General features: G+C 36.8%; 1 protein-coding gene and 1 long non-coding RNA gene across 10 annotated transcripts in view; one reads left to right on the forward strand and one right to left on the reverse strand.

The window, feature by feature from the left end:
* LOC139707824 (uncharacterized) overlaps positions 1–8,255 on the forward strand; it is a 41,264-nt gene extending 33,009 nt beyond the window's left edge. The window contains exon 6 of one of the 2 annotated variants that reach the window (XR_011709247.1): positions 8,148–8,255. This is a non-coding gene — a long non-coding RNA (uncharacterized lncRNA). Of the gene's footprint in view, positions 1–3,407; positions 3,637–8,147 lie in introns of those variants that run through there. The other variant, XR_011709246.1, reaches the window with a different exon arrangement.
* The window catches only part of Cacnb2 (calcium voltage-gated channel auxiliary subunit beta 2), a 351,637-nt gene that overhangs the window by 28,797 nt on the left and 305,354 nt on the right, over positions 1–17,486 (reverse strand). For all 8 annotated transcript variants that reach the window (XM_027928530.2, XM_027928532.2, XM_027928529.2 and 5 more), the window contains 2 exons: positions 3,393–3,515; positions 1,659–1,795 (listed from right to left, as the gene is read on the reverse strand). In XM_027928530.2, coding sequence (XP_027784331.1) covers positions 1,659–1,795; positions 3,393–3,515 — 260 coding nt within the window. The remainder of the gene's footprint in view (positions 1–1,658; positions 1,796–3,392; positions 3,516–17,486) is intronic.

Here is a 17,486-nt window from a genome sequence, read left to right on the forward strand (position 1 = left end):
TTTGCAGTTTAATAGTCAAAATATTATTTTAGCTCTGTAGAATTTTGACAGATAATCCTCAGTTAAAATGTCTAGGATGCAGATTTGCCCTTAACTTTTTGGGGGGTGGGTGGGTAAGGGTACAGGGAATTGAACTCAGGGGCACTCAACCGCTGAGCCACATCCCCAGCCCTATATTGTATTTTATTTAGAGACAGGGTCTCACTGAGTTGCTCAGCACCTAGCTTTTGCTGAGGTTGGCTTTGAACTCATGATCCTCCCGCCTTAGTCTCCTAAACCACTGGATTATAGGTATGTGCCACAGCACCCAGCTGGTACTTAACTTTTACTTGTATAAAAAATGCCAAATTTGTAAACCAAATTTGTCCGTTTTTATAATTTACTGGAATCTTGTAAGTAAGTAAGACTCGGTCTTAATTTTTTTTTTTTTTTTTTAATGTTAGGAGACAAATGAAAAAACCTACAAAGGCAGGAAGTGTTTTTACCCACTTAGTCAAGTTTGTGTTTAGAGATGGGGCTGAATCCTGACAACTAAAGGAAAGAGTATACTTCTATCTGAAAAGTTAACCCTGGAATTAGTTATAAGATGCTATGAACTTGACAGTTGTAAATACTACTTAATGAGGATAGCTATTCCAAACTGACACATTCCATTTCATTTGTTGATACTTGGGGAAAAAAAAATCCTTGCTGATATTTAAAATATTATCATTGGGCTGGGGATGTGGCTCAAGCGGTAGCGCGCTCGCCTGGCATGCGTGCGGCCCGGGTTCGATCCTCAGCACCACATACAAACAAAGATGTTGTGTCCGCCGAAAACTAAAAAATAAATATTAAAAAATTCTCTCTCTCTCTAAAAAAAGAAAAAAATATATTATCATTAACAAAGGAATTTGCATCATCATATGAACAAACAAGATATAAAGCAGAGAAAAACAGAAACTAAGCTGTCCAGATTGAACTAAAGACTTGCCTGTAGCCCATCCTTCATGTGGGGAGAAGCTTGTCATGTCCTTGGACTTGTCTGCATAGGTTTCAGTTTAAAATTCACCACCTGTTTGAGCAGCCCCCTAATGAGTCGTCCAGTGAAGGGTAAATAACCTCAAGCCTGCTAGGAAGGATTATTCAGCCCCAGCCGATTACATAATTCTACATAATTGCTATCTGCAAAGGCAATTTTAACTTGTTTCATACTTAGTATCTCTTTAAATATTTAACAGTGGATAGAACTGAAAATTGAGTTTCTTAGGTGAAAATGAAACTAACAGATGACAAGAACTGCTATTTGCCAATCATGTCTGAGACTGTCATCTCTAAAACATCTCCCTGCCATGCCAGGCAGCTAAAGACACTCGGATTAGTCACCACGGCTGCTCTGTGCCAGAGTATTTTCAGCGAATGATTAGGACTTCAGATTTCCTCTGCACTGAAGCTGGAATTTAATACTGTATGACCTTAGCTATTTTCATTAATGATCATATTTAACTTTAGTTCTCTTCCAAATGGGATGAAGTTTTTAAAATACAGTATTTATGCTATCAATAGACCATATCACCAGGCTACTTTCAAATACATAATGAAGACTGTAGAAAACAAACAGTATATATATGATGTTATACTCTGAACTTTTGCACAAACTCTTGACATTTTTCTCATACCTGGAGTAGAATTTCCCTTGCTTGGCTCTCTGCTCATGCTGTAGCCTCATGTTTTCTAGTTTAACTGGGCTTGGAATGAATCCGATTTCACAGCCTTCTTTAACCAGTCGCCCTATCCACCAGTCATTATTAAATTTCTAAACACAAAATCAGAAATGTTAAAATCAGAAGTTCAAATCTTAGAATCCTTTTTCTTCCACATTAACCATTTTCAATGGAGAGAGAATGTGACAATTACAATGAACTATGCCTCAAATATCATAACTCAAGAAACCCTTAGGTTCATGGGTTTAATGAGTTTGGTGTGTTCAGCAGTCCATTAAAGGCTTTATGCTTTCTTCTTTTGCCCAGTGCTACCTTTACGATGGGGTAGAATTCTGTCACAGTTGCTGTTATCACCATGAGTAGGACAGGCTCTCTAGGTTCAGAGATTAATAGCTCTTCCTAGTAAAAGACCATCAGGAACTAGGAAGAGTGAGAGATTTTTCCCTTAAATAATCAGATTAACTAGAGGAATTAAGAGTGAGAGATAAATACAGGAATCTATCTGAAATATTTTGTGTTTGTAAAACTGCACAAAGGTAAATTTTGCTAACAGAATTCACACATGATTTTTCTTTATGTTGATGCTGATACTTTATCTCCTATAGGTAGAATATTTATCTTTAGTCTGTGTAATTTGATTTCATTTTCCTCAACTGAGTAAGTCTATTCTGGAACACTTAAAAAAAGAATATTCATTGTTTTCTTTTTCTTTCCATGGTAGAAAGAGATTCTCCTCTGAGCACTATCCATCAAGAGGAGACATTGTGTTACTCTAATTTCTTGTTACAGTGAGGTTCTAGGCATACTACCACTGTCTTTTTTATATAACCAATATTTTATATCTCTTTTATGTTACTGAAATGATTTTTAATTGGCAGTTATTACCTCTTTATAATGTTTAGTACATTGATAAGTTAAATTTACATATGTAAAGTGTTACACTATGACATATGTAAAATACTCCAATTGTAAATCCCTCCAGATCCAAGAAAAATATCATGTGCACACACAGAATATTATATAGGGGGACTTTCTGTCACTTAATATAATGTCCCACATAGCAGGCATTTCATACATGTTGAGACCAAACAAAATTTAAACATAAGGATGAATTGTTCCAATTTGCACATTATATTGTTATTAACTGACAGGTAGAGACATATGGCATAGAGGAAAATAATTTTCCTAATATCTCTTTCTTGCCTCACTGGCTGCAACTTCTACCATTCTCCCTTTTACTGCAGAAATTTAGCACTCAAGGAGGAAAAAGGGCACCGGTAGTCTGAGTTTAGATATTGTGAGCAGAGAAGAGGAGTCATGAATTCTGGAAATTATTAAACCTTCCCCAGATGGCTAAACTAAGAGACATCAGGAAAAACTACACGTAGTCAAGGTTAAACCTTAAAAGAAAAAGTAAAGGTTAAGCATAAAAAAGGATCATTTACTGTAACAGTTCCCGATATCTGGGCCACAGAGCCCAAGGGAGCACTGAAGTTATTGCCAGAAGCCCAAGATTCCTTTCCACTTTAAAAATGTACATTTATATCAGAAAAACTTGAGGGTCACTGATTCAGTGTATGTTATACAACTGCAGCTATATACTCAGGCTATTTCACAATAATAAGAAATGAAAAATGATGTTTCAAGGTGAAAAATTAAACTGATAGAAATTAAAATCATTTCCTTTACCTCCTTAACATGCAGAAAATCTTTTGCTTCAAACGAAATGGCCATGCCTGGCACTGGAACATCATCTTCATGGGCTGCACTATAGCTGACGTTTGTCCGAACTGCAAATGCAACGGGTTTTGTCTAAGGAAGAAAAGGAAAAAAAAAATTAGGAAAGAAACAATCGGTCCCTTCCAATCTTCCCCATCAAATAAAAGACACAATGAAAAACTGTTGCAGGGCTGGGGATGTGGCTCAAGCCATAGCGTGCTTGCCTGGCATGCGCGGGGCACTGGGTTCGATCCTTGGCACCACATAAAATAAAGATGTTGTGTCCACCGAAAACTAAAAAATGAATATTAAAAACAATTCATTCTCTCTCTCTCTCTCTCTCTCTCTTTTTCTTAGAGAAACTGTTGCAATCATTTTCTTCCCCATTTGTTCTTTATCACATTACAACTTGTTTGTATCCCCAATACATGAAATAGTTCTCAGCTATATACCATCCATTTCTGAACTAGAAAAAGGCCATTGTTCTCTTTGAAAGCACTGCAAGTATTAAAGGTAAAGATGATCTGAAATGAGTGTTTACAGAATAACAGCTTGTAGTAATTGGACATCAGGAATCACAAACAGGAATACAAATGCCTAGTTTTTAGTTTGGGAACTGGAAAAGACAGAGTTTGCCTCCCTACCCCTACTTTAAAACATCTAATATAATTAATCAGTAAAGACATGATTTCTAAAGACATAATATTTTGACAAAAAAAAGGATCAGAGAATATATGTAACAACTTTAACAGTATTATTCATGCTACCAGGGAATTTTGAAAGTGGTGACCTTTTATTCTCTTTTCCCCCTTGAGTTCACTCTGCCACTAAAGATAACATTAAGTCATCCTTCATTATTTGATGTCTTGAGAATTCTCAGATAAGCAAGTACTGCTGATAGAGGGCAAATGCTTATCCTCAAGATGAACAAAGTAAGCAAGCTCTGAAAGGATGAAAAAAGGGTATTGTTCTAACTGGTATCTGTATTTCACATTATGGACAAGTGGATGTCTTCTGAACAGTTTTGCCCTACTCAACCAGTGCCCATCTGGACCTGCCAGGAAGGACAAGGGAGAGTCAAAGTGGAGATCTGGCTTTATTTCCGAAAAATCCACAGTTAATCTGTGCTGTTACTGTCTGTGTTGGGGACTAAGCTAAGAGTCCTACTCAGGTCCACTCATAGTTTGCACAGTAGGAATAGAGGACCACACTCTGGATATAGGCACAGTAGACAAAAAGTGAACTGAAATATCTGACAAGCCAATTTTTGGTATCCATTACGGATTTTAATGATACAAGGGCTACTACTCCTTAAGTGAAAATTTAAAATACATGCCTATATATGTGTGTATATTTTTTTAATTTGTAAAAATAAGTATCACCCATAGTTCTACCACTGAAAATATTTTTAAATTTTTTTAGTTGTAAATGGATCTTTTATTTTATTTATTTATTTATATGTGGTGCTAAGGATTGAACCCAGGGCCTCACACATGCCAGGCAAGTGGTCTACCACTGAGCCACAACTCCAGCCCGCTGAAAATCCTTGATAGCATGATGTTACTTCCATTTTTTCTTGGAATTTTCCTAAATATGTAAATTTTATTCCCAGAACAATAATCATAATATATTTCATTTTTATCTATAAGTAAATGTTTCCCCACGTTTATTCCTCCTCTACTAAGGCCCAGCATAAATCACTTCCTTAGTACCATCACTATCCTTAGACTGAAATAATTAGCACCTCATAGAAATTAGTGGATCTAACTGATTTTTGTGACATAATCGTTTTGAGGTCAGTAGCCATTTATATTCTCTCTCTCCCCACTCGCACCCTCTATCCCTAAAAAGGAAAGCAATGTCCTGAGAGGCAAGAACAGAAAGAAGTCAAGAAACCTTGGCCCAACAGAGGCCTCCTAGGTACACAGAACAGAGGGGATTGTGGTAATAGATTGACAACTGCAGGTCACAAAAGGACCCATGAGGTGTTCTAGACCGTGAGGGAAGCAAAGCCCCTGCAGACCCCAAGACCAAAAGTGAAACCTGTGATAAAACTGTCCCTCCCCCCACCCTCTATTCCAGGGTCTTCTAGGTTTGTCTGGATGGCTGGAGGAAGAGGAAAGAAAGAAGAAAGGAATGAGGCAGAGGTATAAAAAGAAACACTCTTGAGGAGGGAATGAGACAGTCAGCTCCCCAACCCCACTACAACAACTAATGGCTTGTTAGCTATTATGAGTATTTATGAGTTTTACTAACCTCTCACTTGCTCACTCTAAAACCATCGGATCAGCCTCAAAAGTCAGGTGCATCAGTAAAGCCAGGAAATCCTCACTGGGACTCTCATGACAAAGGACAATGGTGGAGGAGTCACCAAAATAGCAAATTCCCAGTCTCTTAACCTGTTGCTCACATGATTTACTTCCTTCCCCCACCCCACATATGTGTTGTCCTGACAGCTGCAGGACATTCTTATCCCAAGGCAAAGAAGATTCTACTGGGAGAGATGTAACATTTGGCTCCAAACTGACTGCGCTCCTTCAAGGTTAATGTGTGTGCACAGTGCCCACAAAGAAAACACCTTGGAGATGTGCTCAAAGCCAGTTAAAATTCCTAGATTCTAGTCTATCCCTGTGTCCCATCCATGGGAATAAAAACTAGCTCCCTTCTTTGTTGGAGGTCAGTTTGATACTCTCGTCAATGCTGTGTCTCCTGCACAAGAAAGATGAAAGAAGTACCAGTAAGAGTCTTGTTCCTCAAAAAGAAAGGAAGGAAAGGAAAAAGGAAAAGAAAAAGGAAAGTAGAAAGGAAAGGAGAGGAGGAATAAAGAAAGCCCAATCAATAAATGGGCCAAGGAACTGGACAGAAACTTCTCAGAAGAGGATATACAATCAATCAATAAATATATATATAAAAAAAATGCTCATCATCTTTAGCAATCAGAGAAATGCAAATCAAAACTACTCTAAGATATCATCTCACTCCAGTCAGAATGGCAGCTATTAAGAACACAACAATAAGTGTTGGTGAGGATGTGGGAGAAAAGGCACACTCATACACTGCTGGTGGGACTGTAAATTGGTGCAGCCAATATGGAAAGCAGTATGGAGATTCCTTGGAAAGCTGAGAATGGAACCACCTTTTGACCCAGCTATCCCACTCCTCGGTTTATACCCAAAGGACTTAAAAACTGCATTACTATAGGGACACCAGCCACATCAATGTTTATAGCAGCACAATTCACAATAGCTAAACTGTGGAACCAACCTAGATGCCCTTTAGTAGATGAATGGGTTAAGAAAATGTGGTATAGACTACAATCTGTACACGTGGGAAAAATAAGAATTCATACCCCATTTGAATCAAATGTATGATATATGATATGTCAAGATCATTGTAATGAAAAAAAAGATCATTGTAATGCTTTCAGCAATAATAAAAAAAGAAAATGTGATATATATATATATATATATATACACACACACACACACAATGGAATATTACTCAGCAATAAAAACGAATAAAATCATGGCATTTGCAGGTAAATCGATGGAGTTGGAGAATATAATGCTAAGTGAAGTTAGCCAATCCCAAAAACAAATGCCGAATGTTTTCTCTGATATAAGGAGGATGACTCATGGTGGGGTAGGGAGGGGGAGCATGGGAGGAATAGATGAACTCTAGATAGGGCAGAGGGGTGGGAGGGGGAGGGAAGAGGCCATGGGGGTAAAAACAATGATGGAATGAGATGTACATTATTACCCTAAGTACATATATGAAGACACAAATGGTGTGAATATACTTTATACACAACCAGAGATAATAAAAATGTGCTCTCTCTATATAATATGAATTATAATGAATTCTGCTGTCATGTATAACAAATTAGAATAAAAGATAAATTTTAAAAAATGTAAAAAAAATTTTTAAAAAAGAGTCCTGTTCCAGTTGAAATTGTACCTTTATCTGATTCTAATGATTCAGAACACAAGAACCCACCAATCCTGTAACAAATGTGGTCACTAATACCACTTTCACTTAACTCCTTTAGTAGCATAAGGACTTTATTCTCACATCAGTATCACAACTTGAGTCTACTTTTGCTGTCTCCTTCTACTTAGATTCCTTATAACTTGTTTTGTGGCTGTGGAGGAACAGGCACCTGAGGTCAAGGTGGACTATTATACTAGTTTTTGCTTCTCCTTGCCTCATACCATGGTAAAATACAACTGATTTCTTTCCCTGCTTTGGGTACCTTCTCTTTGTCAGGTGGGCATGTGCTACATAGCAATATGCAGTCATACGCAGTAGTCATTCATTCTCTCCTGTAACAGTGTTGGATATACTGGCTCAATACACTGCAGTATCAGGATTCGTTAGCGTCCATCTGGGTGGCTCAACTGTACAAGCTCACATAGTTCTACTTGATGTATGACTTTTAGGGTGGGCTTCTTCTGATAGATGATCATACTTAGTCATAAACAGAACAATTTAGTCACCTTAAAAATGCTCTGAAGACCTAGAATGCCTGGCTTCACCACCTTCCTTCCCACCTGGACTCCAATTCTAATAACATTTGGTCTGAAGACCTGAAAGGATGATCCAGAAACATGTATTCAGAAACATCTATCCAACTTTCCAAGTTCTAGATGCTTCTGCTGACTCAGGCTTTGTAACCCCTACCTTCGGGCCTTAATCATACTGCCATATGCTCCATTTTTTCTACAGATGCCGGACCAGTCATTAACAGATGTGTATGTGAGAGGGCCCATCTGGCATGTCCATGAGGGTATCTGTGGACAGCTGTGTGCATCCAGGACTTGTTTTTTCTCACATCCAAAGGAAGCTCTGTTAGCTCTTCAGAGGCCTGGCCTATGGAAGCCTGTCAAAGATGTATTATAACAGGAGCAGTTTTATTTGCTCACAACCTTCTGGAACCACTAAGACTTTGTCTGTTTAAAAAGCTATCATTATAAAGAGAATACAATTAACTTTAAAAATATCTCTGATCGTGAAGTAAAATAAACAGATTAGCACAAATTCATGGTTCTATTTCTAGCTTTCTTTCTAAACAATAACTCAACAAGTAGTGAAACTAATAATTTGAATGAATACTACATAATGTTTAAGTTTACTAAAAAATGTGCAAGTAGCAGAATATCTACCATTAAAAAAATCAAAGTGAAGCCAGGCGTGATGGTGCAATATCTGTAATTCCAGTTTCTCAGAGGCTTAGGCAGGAGGATTACAAATTCTAGGCCAGCCTCAGCAACTTGGGAAGACCCTCAGTAACTTAGCTACACCCTGTCTCAAAATAAAAAATAACAAAGACAGAGGATGCAGGTTAGTGGTAAAGAACCCCTGGGATCAAGTACAGTATTTAAAAAAAAAAAAAAAAAACCTAAGTGAAATTCACTTAAAAATAAATTTCTGATCATGATGAATAGATGATTAACAGGCCAGGCCCAGTGGCGCACACCTGTCATCCCAGTGGCTCAGGAGGCTGAGGCTGAAGAATTATGAGTTCAAAGCCAGTTTCAATAAGTTAGCAATGCACTAAGCAACTTAGTGAGACTCTGTCTTTAAATAAAATATTAAACTGGCTAGGGATGTGGCTCAGTGATTAAGTGACCCTGGTTTCAATCCCCAGTATTTAAAAAAAAAAAAAAAGTGTCCCATGTATTGATTTCTTAATTTCTTATTACAATGATTTACTATACTATGCGAAATAACAAAGCATGCATTCTCATTTTCTTTATTAAACAATATAAAAGAAACAAAATGATATATATATATATATATATATATATATATATATATGATTTGTCTTAAATATTAACTACTCCCAACTTGCAATCTTTTTGAGATACATTTTAAAAATATTACCCCAATACTATTAAACAATAGAAAAGAGGTTTTAAAAAAATCTAAGATTTTAACACTTATTTTCTTGTGGTATATCATAACTTCTTATAAAATTTACTCTATACTTCTAAAATTTTACTCTATTGTATTTTTCCCTAAAACAGTCATATCCTTTTGAACTGCTAATTGCAGCACAATCTAAATCTATCACATAACTGAGATAGTGTCTTTCTAAATTGCCAAGTCTGGCCTAGAAATTGTAATCCTCTTGCTATAGCCTTCCAAATTGCTGGAATTACAGGCTTGTCTCATGGTATTTGACCAGGATTTTTGATTATCACAAGTTGCAAAATGGTACTGAAAAGCTGTAGAGAAGAACTCTTGTCTCAAAATAAAATAAAAAAAGGGTTAAAGATGTAGCTAAGAGTTGAATGCCCCCGGATTCAATCTACAATACAGGAAAAAAAAAATCCTTGTAATATAGGAAATATTTCAATTTTATTTTATCCCAGGTAGAAAGGCAAAAATTTCTAGAATGTGTTGTGAAAAATCTTACCTGGAGTCCTGCCAGTCATTGAACTTTCAAAAATCTTTGCTTTATTGATTACAAATGATCAAAGGCAGTTTTATAATTCTTCTGATGGCAGAACATTAAATCATAGGGATAAAAAGAATGTAACAATTACTTTTGTAACCTGATAACTAAACACTGAGTCAGACTGAATAAGCAGATAATCACAAAAATATCATAAGATAAAAAATTATACATGCTGCTAACTGATTTAAGAAATCCAAATGTCTTCTCCAGAATTCCTTTAACTAATATTTATTGTATATGCTGTAACTGTCTCAACTCCCTGCCCTCACGCAACCTGTAGAAGAGATACTGTAAGTGATAAAATTTCCAATAACAAAGAAAGTAAACTAAAGTGATGTGAATAGAGAGTAACCATGGAGAAGAGTGGACAGGCAACATGAAATGGAGTGGTAGGGAAAACCTCCTTTGCATTCTCCTGTGAATCCATCCATCAATTCATTCATTCACGCAGCAAGTCACTCATTACTTATACATGGGACACTGTTTGGGCCAAGTTTGAAATACATCAGTGAATGATTGATAGCAATAGATTCCCTGCCCTCTAGAGCTTATATTCTACAGGGGAGAGGCTGATCATAAAAAAATAGGCATGACAAGCAAATGCAGCATATAACATGTTAGAAGGCCATAAGTGTTGTTGAAAAAATGATGAAGAAAAACACAGTATGGAAATTTAGGGTGCAAGGTGAGAAAGGAAGTGTAATTTTAAATGAGGAGTCCAGGCAGTCTGCATCAAGGATATTTGAAGAAAAGTGCAAAGGTGAGGAAATGCAAGCATCTGAACTCCAGGCAGAAGGGACAGCCACTGCGGAATGTGTACAGTTGGAGCAGGACAGCTGAGTTTGCTTCTGAATGGCTGAAGCGGAGAGAGCCAGGGATGGGAGTAAAAGATGACAGTAAGAGCTCTCAGGTCACAGACACGACGTCTGGCATTTTTTTCCAAGTGAGATGAGAAGTAGCTAGAGGCTTTCCAGCAGAGAAGTGATTTGGGCTGACATGTTGACAGGACTAAGGGGACTATGAAGTTGAAGAGGGACCTGATGGGCAGGAGTGGAAACAGATTGCAGGTATAGAGGCTACCACAGTAATCCAGGTGTAGAAATGATGGTCACTCAAGGCAGAGGCAACGGAGTAGTGAAAAATGGTGGGGCTATAGATACAGTTTGAAGATAGAATCAACAGGATTTTCTCAGACTTGATGTGAGTGTGAGTGTCAAAGATGTTGTCACATGTTTTGGGTCTGAGCAATCTGAAGGATTACCCATCAAGGGAGGTGGAAGGTTCTAGATGATGATGAGGCAAACATCAGAAGCTTTGTTTTGAACCAAAAAGAGATTGTATACAACATCTATGTAGAGTGTGGAAGAGTCCTCAAAGTGGAAGTTTGGGAGAAAAATCTGGGCTACAGACAGAAGGTTCTAAGTCTTAGGCATAGTGATGACATTTAAAGTCACGAGTCTGCTTGAGATCTCCAAGGAAACAAGCACACATAGGAGCCCTGCAGCTAGCAAGAGAGGCTCAGAAGGCCAGCTGTAAGGAGAATGACTGTGTAGATTAGGAAAGACAGTGTTCCAAATAGCAGAAAGCAATCAGCTGGGTCAAATACTACTAAAAGGTCGAAAAGATGAAGGCCTAGAACTGCCACATCAACTTGACAAACCAGAAGTGACTGTTGATTCAGAGGAAAGCCAAGTAGGCAGCTAGCAGGGAATGAAAGACCTCCTGGAGTGAAAAGAGAAGGAGGAGAATTGAACTCAGTGGGTATAGGAGGAGAAAGATCTGGAGTAGTAAATGGCAGGGGAAGTGTTGTAACATTTTTTTTTTCTTTTACAGTAGGAAAAACATAAAACAGCTTATTTCTATGCTGATGAGGATGATCCAGTAGAGAAGGGAAACATGATACATGAAAGAGAGGACAGAATTGTCAAAGCAGTGGTCCTGCTGAGACAGGAGGAAGCAGTAGGACCCAGTGCACAGGTCAAGGACCAGGTCTTAGGGGGAGGCAGAGCATACAAGCACAGATGGTCATCACTGAGTGACTGGTAGGCCATCATCTTCTAATTGTTTTTAGTGTCTCTGCAAAACAGGAAGGTGGAATTGAAGTCAGGGAAGAAGATATTAGGCACGGGAGGAGACAGGAGGTGAGACAATACAGACTTGTAAGAATGTGGAAGATTAAATGGACTAGTGAATTACAGTTGGCTAGCCTGGCAGCAGCAGAGGCCCCCGGGGAAGAGGCAAGGTCATGGATTTATAGTAAGATAGTCATGTCGTGCTAGAATACAATGAACATCATCACACAGGTAATGGAGTTAAAAGCATAATCTCTCACTAAGATAACATGGCTGGAAAACCACCTTTTCCTATTTCACTTTGAATTTTCTACAAATATATTCTTTCTGTGTTTGAGGGCATTTTTATCTATTTCCCTCGATTGATTTCTGAAGTAGGTTATTAACCCCTTTCAAGTGAGTTATTTATACTCCTATTTGCTTTTTATCCCAGCCTCCAAGTATTTCCTATAGTGCTAGATGTGCATTAGTAACTGCTATAGGAATCAATTAAGGAATTGATTCCTTTCTGTTAGAAGAACTGAGTGTTAGGCACCAATTCAGTAACTACTCTGTGCAAAGCTCTGGGACAAATGGCAAAAATCACCATAAAAATCAGGTTGGTCTGCTCAGGATTTTGTCTCAGAATTAACATTCATATATGTGAATGCAAGTGGACATATATGTATTAAATTTAAAGTAGCTACATTCATTAGAACTTTAAAAAGAACTAAATATCTAAATGTTTGAAATCTGATCACTCTAAAAGCATGAAACTTGGAAGTCAAAGTTGTATATGAAGCAAAAAATATAAATATTCTATAAAATTATAAATATAAAAATATCCTACACCTTTTTCAATAGATGATTTAAAAGAAGATAAAAATCTTGCCAAGTTTTTTTCAACAGAATGACTAATAATTCTTCAAAACTGAAGTAACTCTAAAAAATGCATTTGAAAGCAAAAATAAAGGCAATATTGATGAATGCAGAAATCAACGCAGTGCTTACAGTCACAAAAACAATATATACGATGAGACGAACTTGAATAATGACAGACATAAAGAAATGTAGCCCAACTCTTTCCTTCTGCCTATCAGAATTAATCATTTTTAGGTCTGAGCTCCTCAGCTGAGGTATACAAAGGCTCAACTGGTAGTGGCTTTAGACTGCTTGTTGTAAAACCACAGCACACCCTGTTTAAAAAAAATGATTGATTTGCCTTAAACGAATTAATATGATGCTTTATATTTCTAGCGAAAAAAAGATCTTTCATCTGTATTTTTTATATCAAATTTGTTAATAACCAAAGATTATTTCTTTATCTTAAGTTCCTCTGTGATCTTTTTGGAAAAAATTAGGCAAATGTCATGTCAATAAAAATCTGCTCCTTCTTTCAACACACGTCGACTTAGCATCTACTAACATCTAACACTGAAAGGACAGGACAGTGCAGGACTTCCTTTCTTATGATCCTTGAGACCCTGTTGGGGGAGTTCATGCCTGTACCACTTTAAGACAAAACACTTAAGCTAAGCTTGGATTCCTGTGTGTGGCTGAGTTCTCTAATGTCGGCTGGCTGCACCTTTTCTGTAGTTGCTGCCTCCAATTCTTAAAAAAAAAAAACAAAAACTTTTCATTAATAATCTTTCTCTTTGCTTTTCTATTACACTTTGTCAGCTGTCCTGTTTCTTAGGTGGTTTTCCCTACTATTGTTTTTATGTTTTGCAAAGTACCAAAAAACATGAAAAAAGTAAAAACAGGAGGCTGTTTCTTAGGCTCAGGTGGCACCACTCTTTGAAGTCCCCTGGCCTGGCACTCATTCAGACCCTCACGCACTGAGTTTTGCCTTTGCCATCTTGGTTTCTTTCCATTTATATTCTGTCACAAAAACGGGAGTGAGAGAATTAAGAGAAACCAATAATGGTATCTCTCTTAAACTACTGCTTAACATTTAAACGGTTATAAAATGTCTATTCTGTCCTTATTTAGAAAATTACACACTGCAAAGAATTTTCAAAGAAGCATTCTTAAACAAATGCAAGGAAAGCCTTTACAAAGTACATGCTGACAAACACAGGCAGACACATTATATTTGTGTTAATTCAGTAATCTTCACTTGCTCCTCCGCTACAACAGGTGCGGACGTAGTCAAGTTCACAGACTTCCAGTGATTCAAAGGCATGCAGGTTTGGACATTCGTTTATTGTTTATTTTGCACTGAGTGTCTTGTTTTTCTTAAACCAAAAATACTAAGCACAGTATCTCCATGACCAAAACCATTTTTTTTTTTGCAGGAAATAAAATTAGTCTCTTATTTTTCCAGATGAATTTCATGATTGCCTTTTCTATTTCTATGAGGAATGTCATTAGAATTTTGATCGGAATTGCATTAAATCTGTATAGTGCTTTTGGAAGTATGGTCATTTTGATAATATTCATTCTGTTTATCCAAGAGCAAGGTAGATCTTTCCATCTTCTAAGGTCTTCTTTGATTTCTTTCTTTAGGGTTCTGTAATTTTCATTATACAGATCACCTCTTCACCTCTTTCGTTAAGTTGAAAATAAAGTAGTTTTTCTCGTTTCCCTTTCTGAGGATTTGCCACTGATATACAGGAATGCCTTTGATTTACAGGTGTTGATTTTATATCCTGCTACTTTGCTGAATTCATTTACTAGTTCTATAAGTTGTCTGGTGGAACTTTTAGGGTCTTCTAGGTATAGAATCATATCATCAGCAAATAGTGCCAATTTGAGTTCTTTTCCTATGTGTATACCTTTTTCTTTTGTCTGTCTAATTGCTCTGGCCAGTGTTTCAAGAACTATGTTAAATAAAAGCGGTGAAAGAGGGCATCCCTGTCTTGTTCCAGGAAGAGTGAAGCAGGTGGCATCACTATATCAGACGTTAAACTATACTACAGAGCAATAGTAACAAAAACACCATGGTATTGGCACCAAAACAGACTGGTAGACCACTGGTAAAGAATAGAGGACACAGAGACTAACCCACAAGACTACAATTATCTTATATTAGACAAAAGTGCCAAGAACATGCATTGGAGAAAAGATAGCTTCTTCAACAAATGGTGCTGGGAAAACTGGAAATCCATATGCAACAAAATGAAATTAAACCCCTATCTCTCACCATGCACAAAACTCAACTTAAAATGGATCAAGGACTTAGGAATAAAACCAGAGACCCTGCGTCTAATAGAAGAAAAAGTAGGCCTTAATCTCCATCATGTGGGATTAGGCCCCAACTTCCTTAATAAGACTCCTGTGGTGCAAAAATTAAAATCAAGAATCAATAAATGGGATGGACTCAAACTAAAAAGTTTCTTCTCAGCAAAGGAAACAATCTGTGAGGTGAACAGAGGGCCTACATCTTGGGAGCAAATCTTCACTCCTCCCACAGCCAATAAAGCACTAATCTCTAGGGAATATAAAGAACTCAAAAAGCTAAGCACCAAAAAAATAAATAACCCAGTCAATAAATGGGCCAAGGACCTGAACAGACACTTCTCAGAAGATGATATACAATCAATCAACAAATATATGAAAAAATGTTCATCATCACTAGCAATTAGAGAAATGCAAATCAAAACCACTCTAAGATTTGATCTCATTCCAGTCAGAATGGCAGCTGTTATGCATACAAACAACAACAAGTGTTGGCAAGGTTGTGGGGAAAAAGGTACATTCATACACTGCTGGTGGGACTGCAAATTGGTGTAGCCAATATGGAAAGCAGTATGGAGATTTCTTGGAAATTTGGGAATGGAACCACCCTTTGACTCAGCTATCCCTCTCCTCAGTCTATACCCAAAGAACTTAAAAACTGCATACTAGAGGGACACAGCCACATCAATGTTTATAGCAGTACAATTCACAATAGCTAAACTGTGGAACCAACCTAGATGTTGTTCAATAGATGAATGGATAAAAAAAAAATGTGGCATATATACACAATGGAATATTACTCGGCGATAAAACAGAATAAAATCATGGCATTTGCAGGTAAATGGATGGAGTTAGAGAAGATAATGTTAAGTGAAGTTAGCCAGTCCCAAAAAACCAAATGCCAAATGTTTTCTTGGATATAAGGAGGCTGATTCATAGTGGGATAGGGAGAGGGAGGAATAGATGAACTCTAGATAGGGCAGAGGGGTAGAGGGGGTATGGGTTATTAATGATGGTGGAATGTGATGATTATTATTATGCAAAGTAAAGGCATAAAGACACGAATTAGTGTAAATATACTTTGTATACAACCAGAGATATGAAAAATTGTGCTCTCTATGTATAATAAGAATTGTAATGCATTCTGCTGTCATATATAAATAAAAAAATAAAATTAGTACAGACAGTTTTGGGTGGGAAGTTCAGATCATGAGACCCTGTCTCGTTGCTCACTTTAGAAATTCTTTAAAATCTCTGCAACTACCCTTACTTCAGTGTCCTGAGACACATTGCAGCAAGGCTTGGTGACTGATTGACACTCTCCTTGAGAGGGCAGAACAAGGTCTACAGGAGCAGACACCAGAGAAATTCAGGAATCAGGTGAATAGAGGAAGAGTTGTCTAATAAGGATAGATGCTCAACAATGACTAGGTCATATTTTTAGATGCTAACTTATCATTTAAACACATACAAATGAATTCTGGTGGCAACTTGTAATGATTTTAAAAGGTAAAAGATGTTGCAAATATCCCCCAAGTCATCTGTGATCAAGTTAGGGGGTATTTCCAAATTCCTTATAGACTTCTGTGAATCAAGGTTTCAAAGAAAACAATTAGTTATTGGAGACAAATCTGAGGAGTATCAACTTCAACTTTGAACATATTTGCAGCACTTACAATGGTATGAGTTAGCTTGGTACACACTTTTTTGCTGACATTATTAAAATGTGGTAATTAATAATTATCTTAGATTACTTGCTACATATAGAATCACTGCACTTAAACATATTTAGTCCCCATAAAATACCTAAATTGTATGGCATTACTTCCAATTACTAAGAAGAAACATTGGGTTGCCCATGATCATGTGTCTAGTGAATAAGAATCCAGAATTCAAACCTAGGGGTTCTTTTTTTGTTGTTTTGTTTTTAACTACAAGAGCACATGCTCTCTCAGAGCCACTATACGGTCATTAAGAGATCACAGCCTCTTTGGTAACACGTTACTTTCATTTATTTCTATGTATTTTCCAATTTTTCCCAAATCCCTATTATATGCCATAATAGCCAATGAAAATACTGTAACGTTTATACTTCATAAACTCTTATAAAATTTTACCAATTTATATTTATGGCAATTCTTCAAAAAATTTTAATTTATTGTTTCTTGGTTACAGCTTTTACATTATAATCTTTTATATTTTACAGTTGAAATTCTTATAGAAAATATACCAAACTGATTTTTCCCTTAAAAAATTAATAAAAGTAGAAAATTTAGGAAATCAGAGAAAGAAAATAACATCTGTGCTTTCATTTTCTAGCTAAGATTTCAGAAATTATATGCCTGCTTTTAAAATAACAAACACGGGATCATA

The sequence above is a fragment of the Marmota flaviventris genome, chromosome 12, assembly GCF_047511675.1.
Source record: "Marmota flaviventris isolate mMarFla1 chromosome 12, mMarFla1.hap1, whole genome shotgun sequence".
Lineage (NCBI taxonomy): Eukaryota > Metazoa > Chordata > Mammalia > Rodentia > Sciuridae > Marmota > Marmota flaviventris.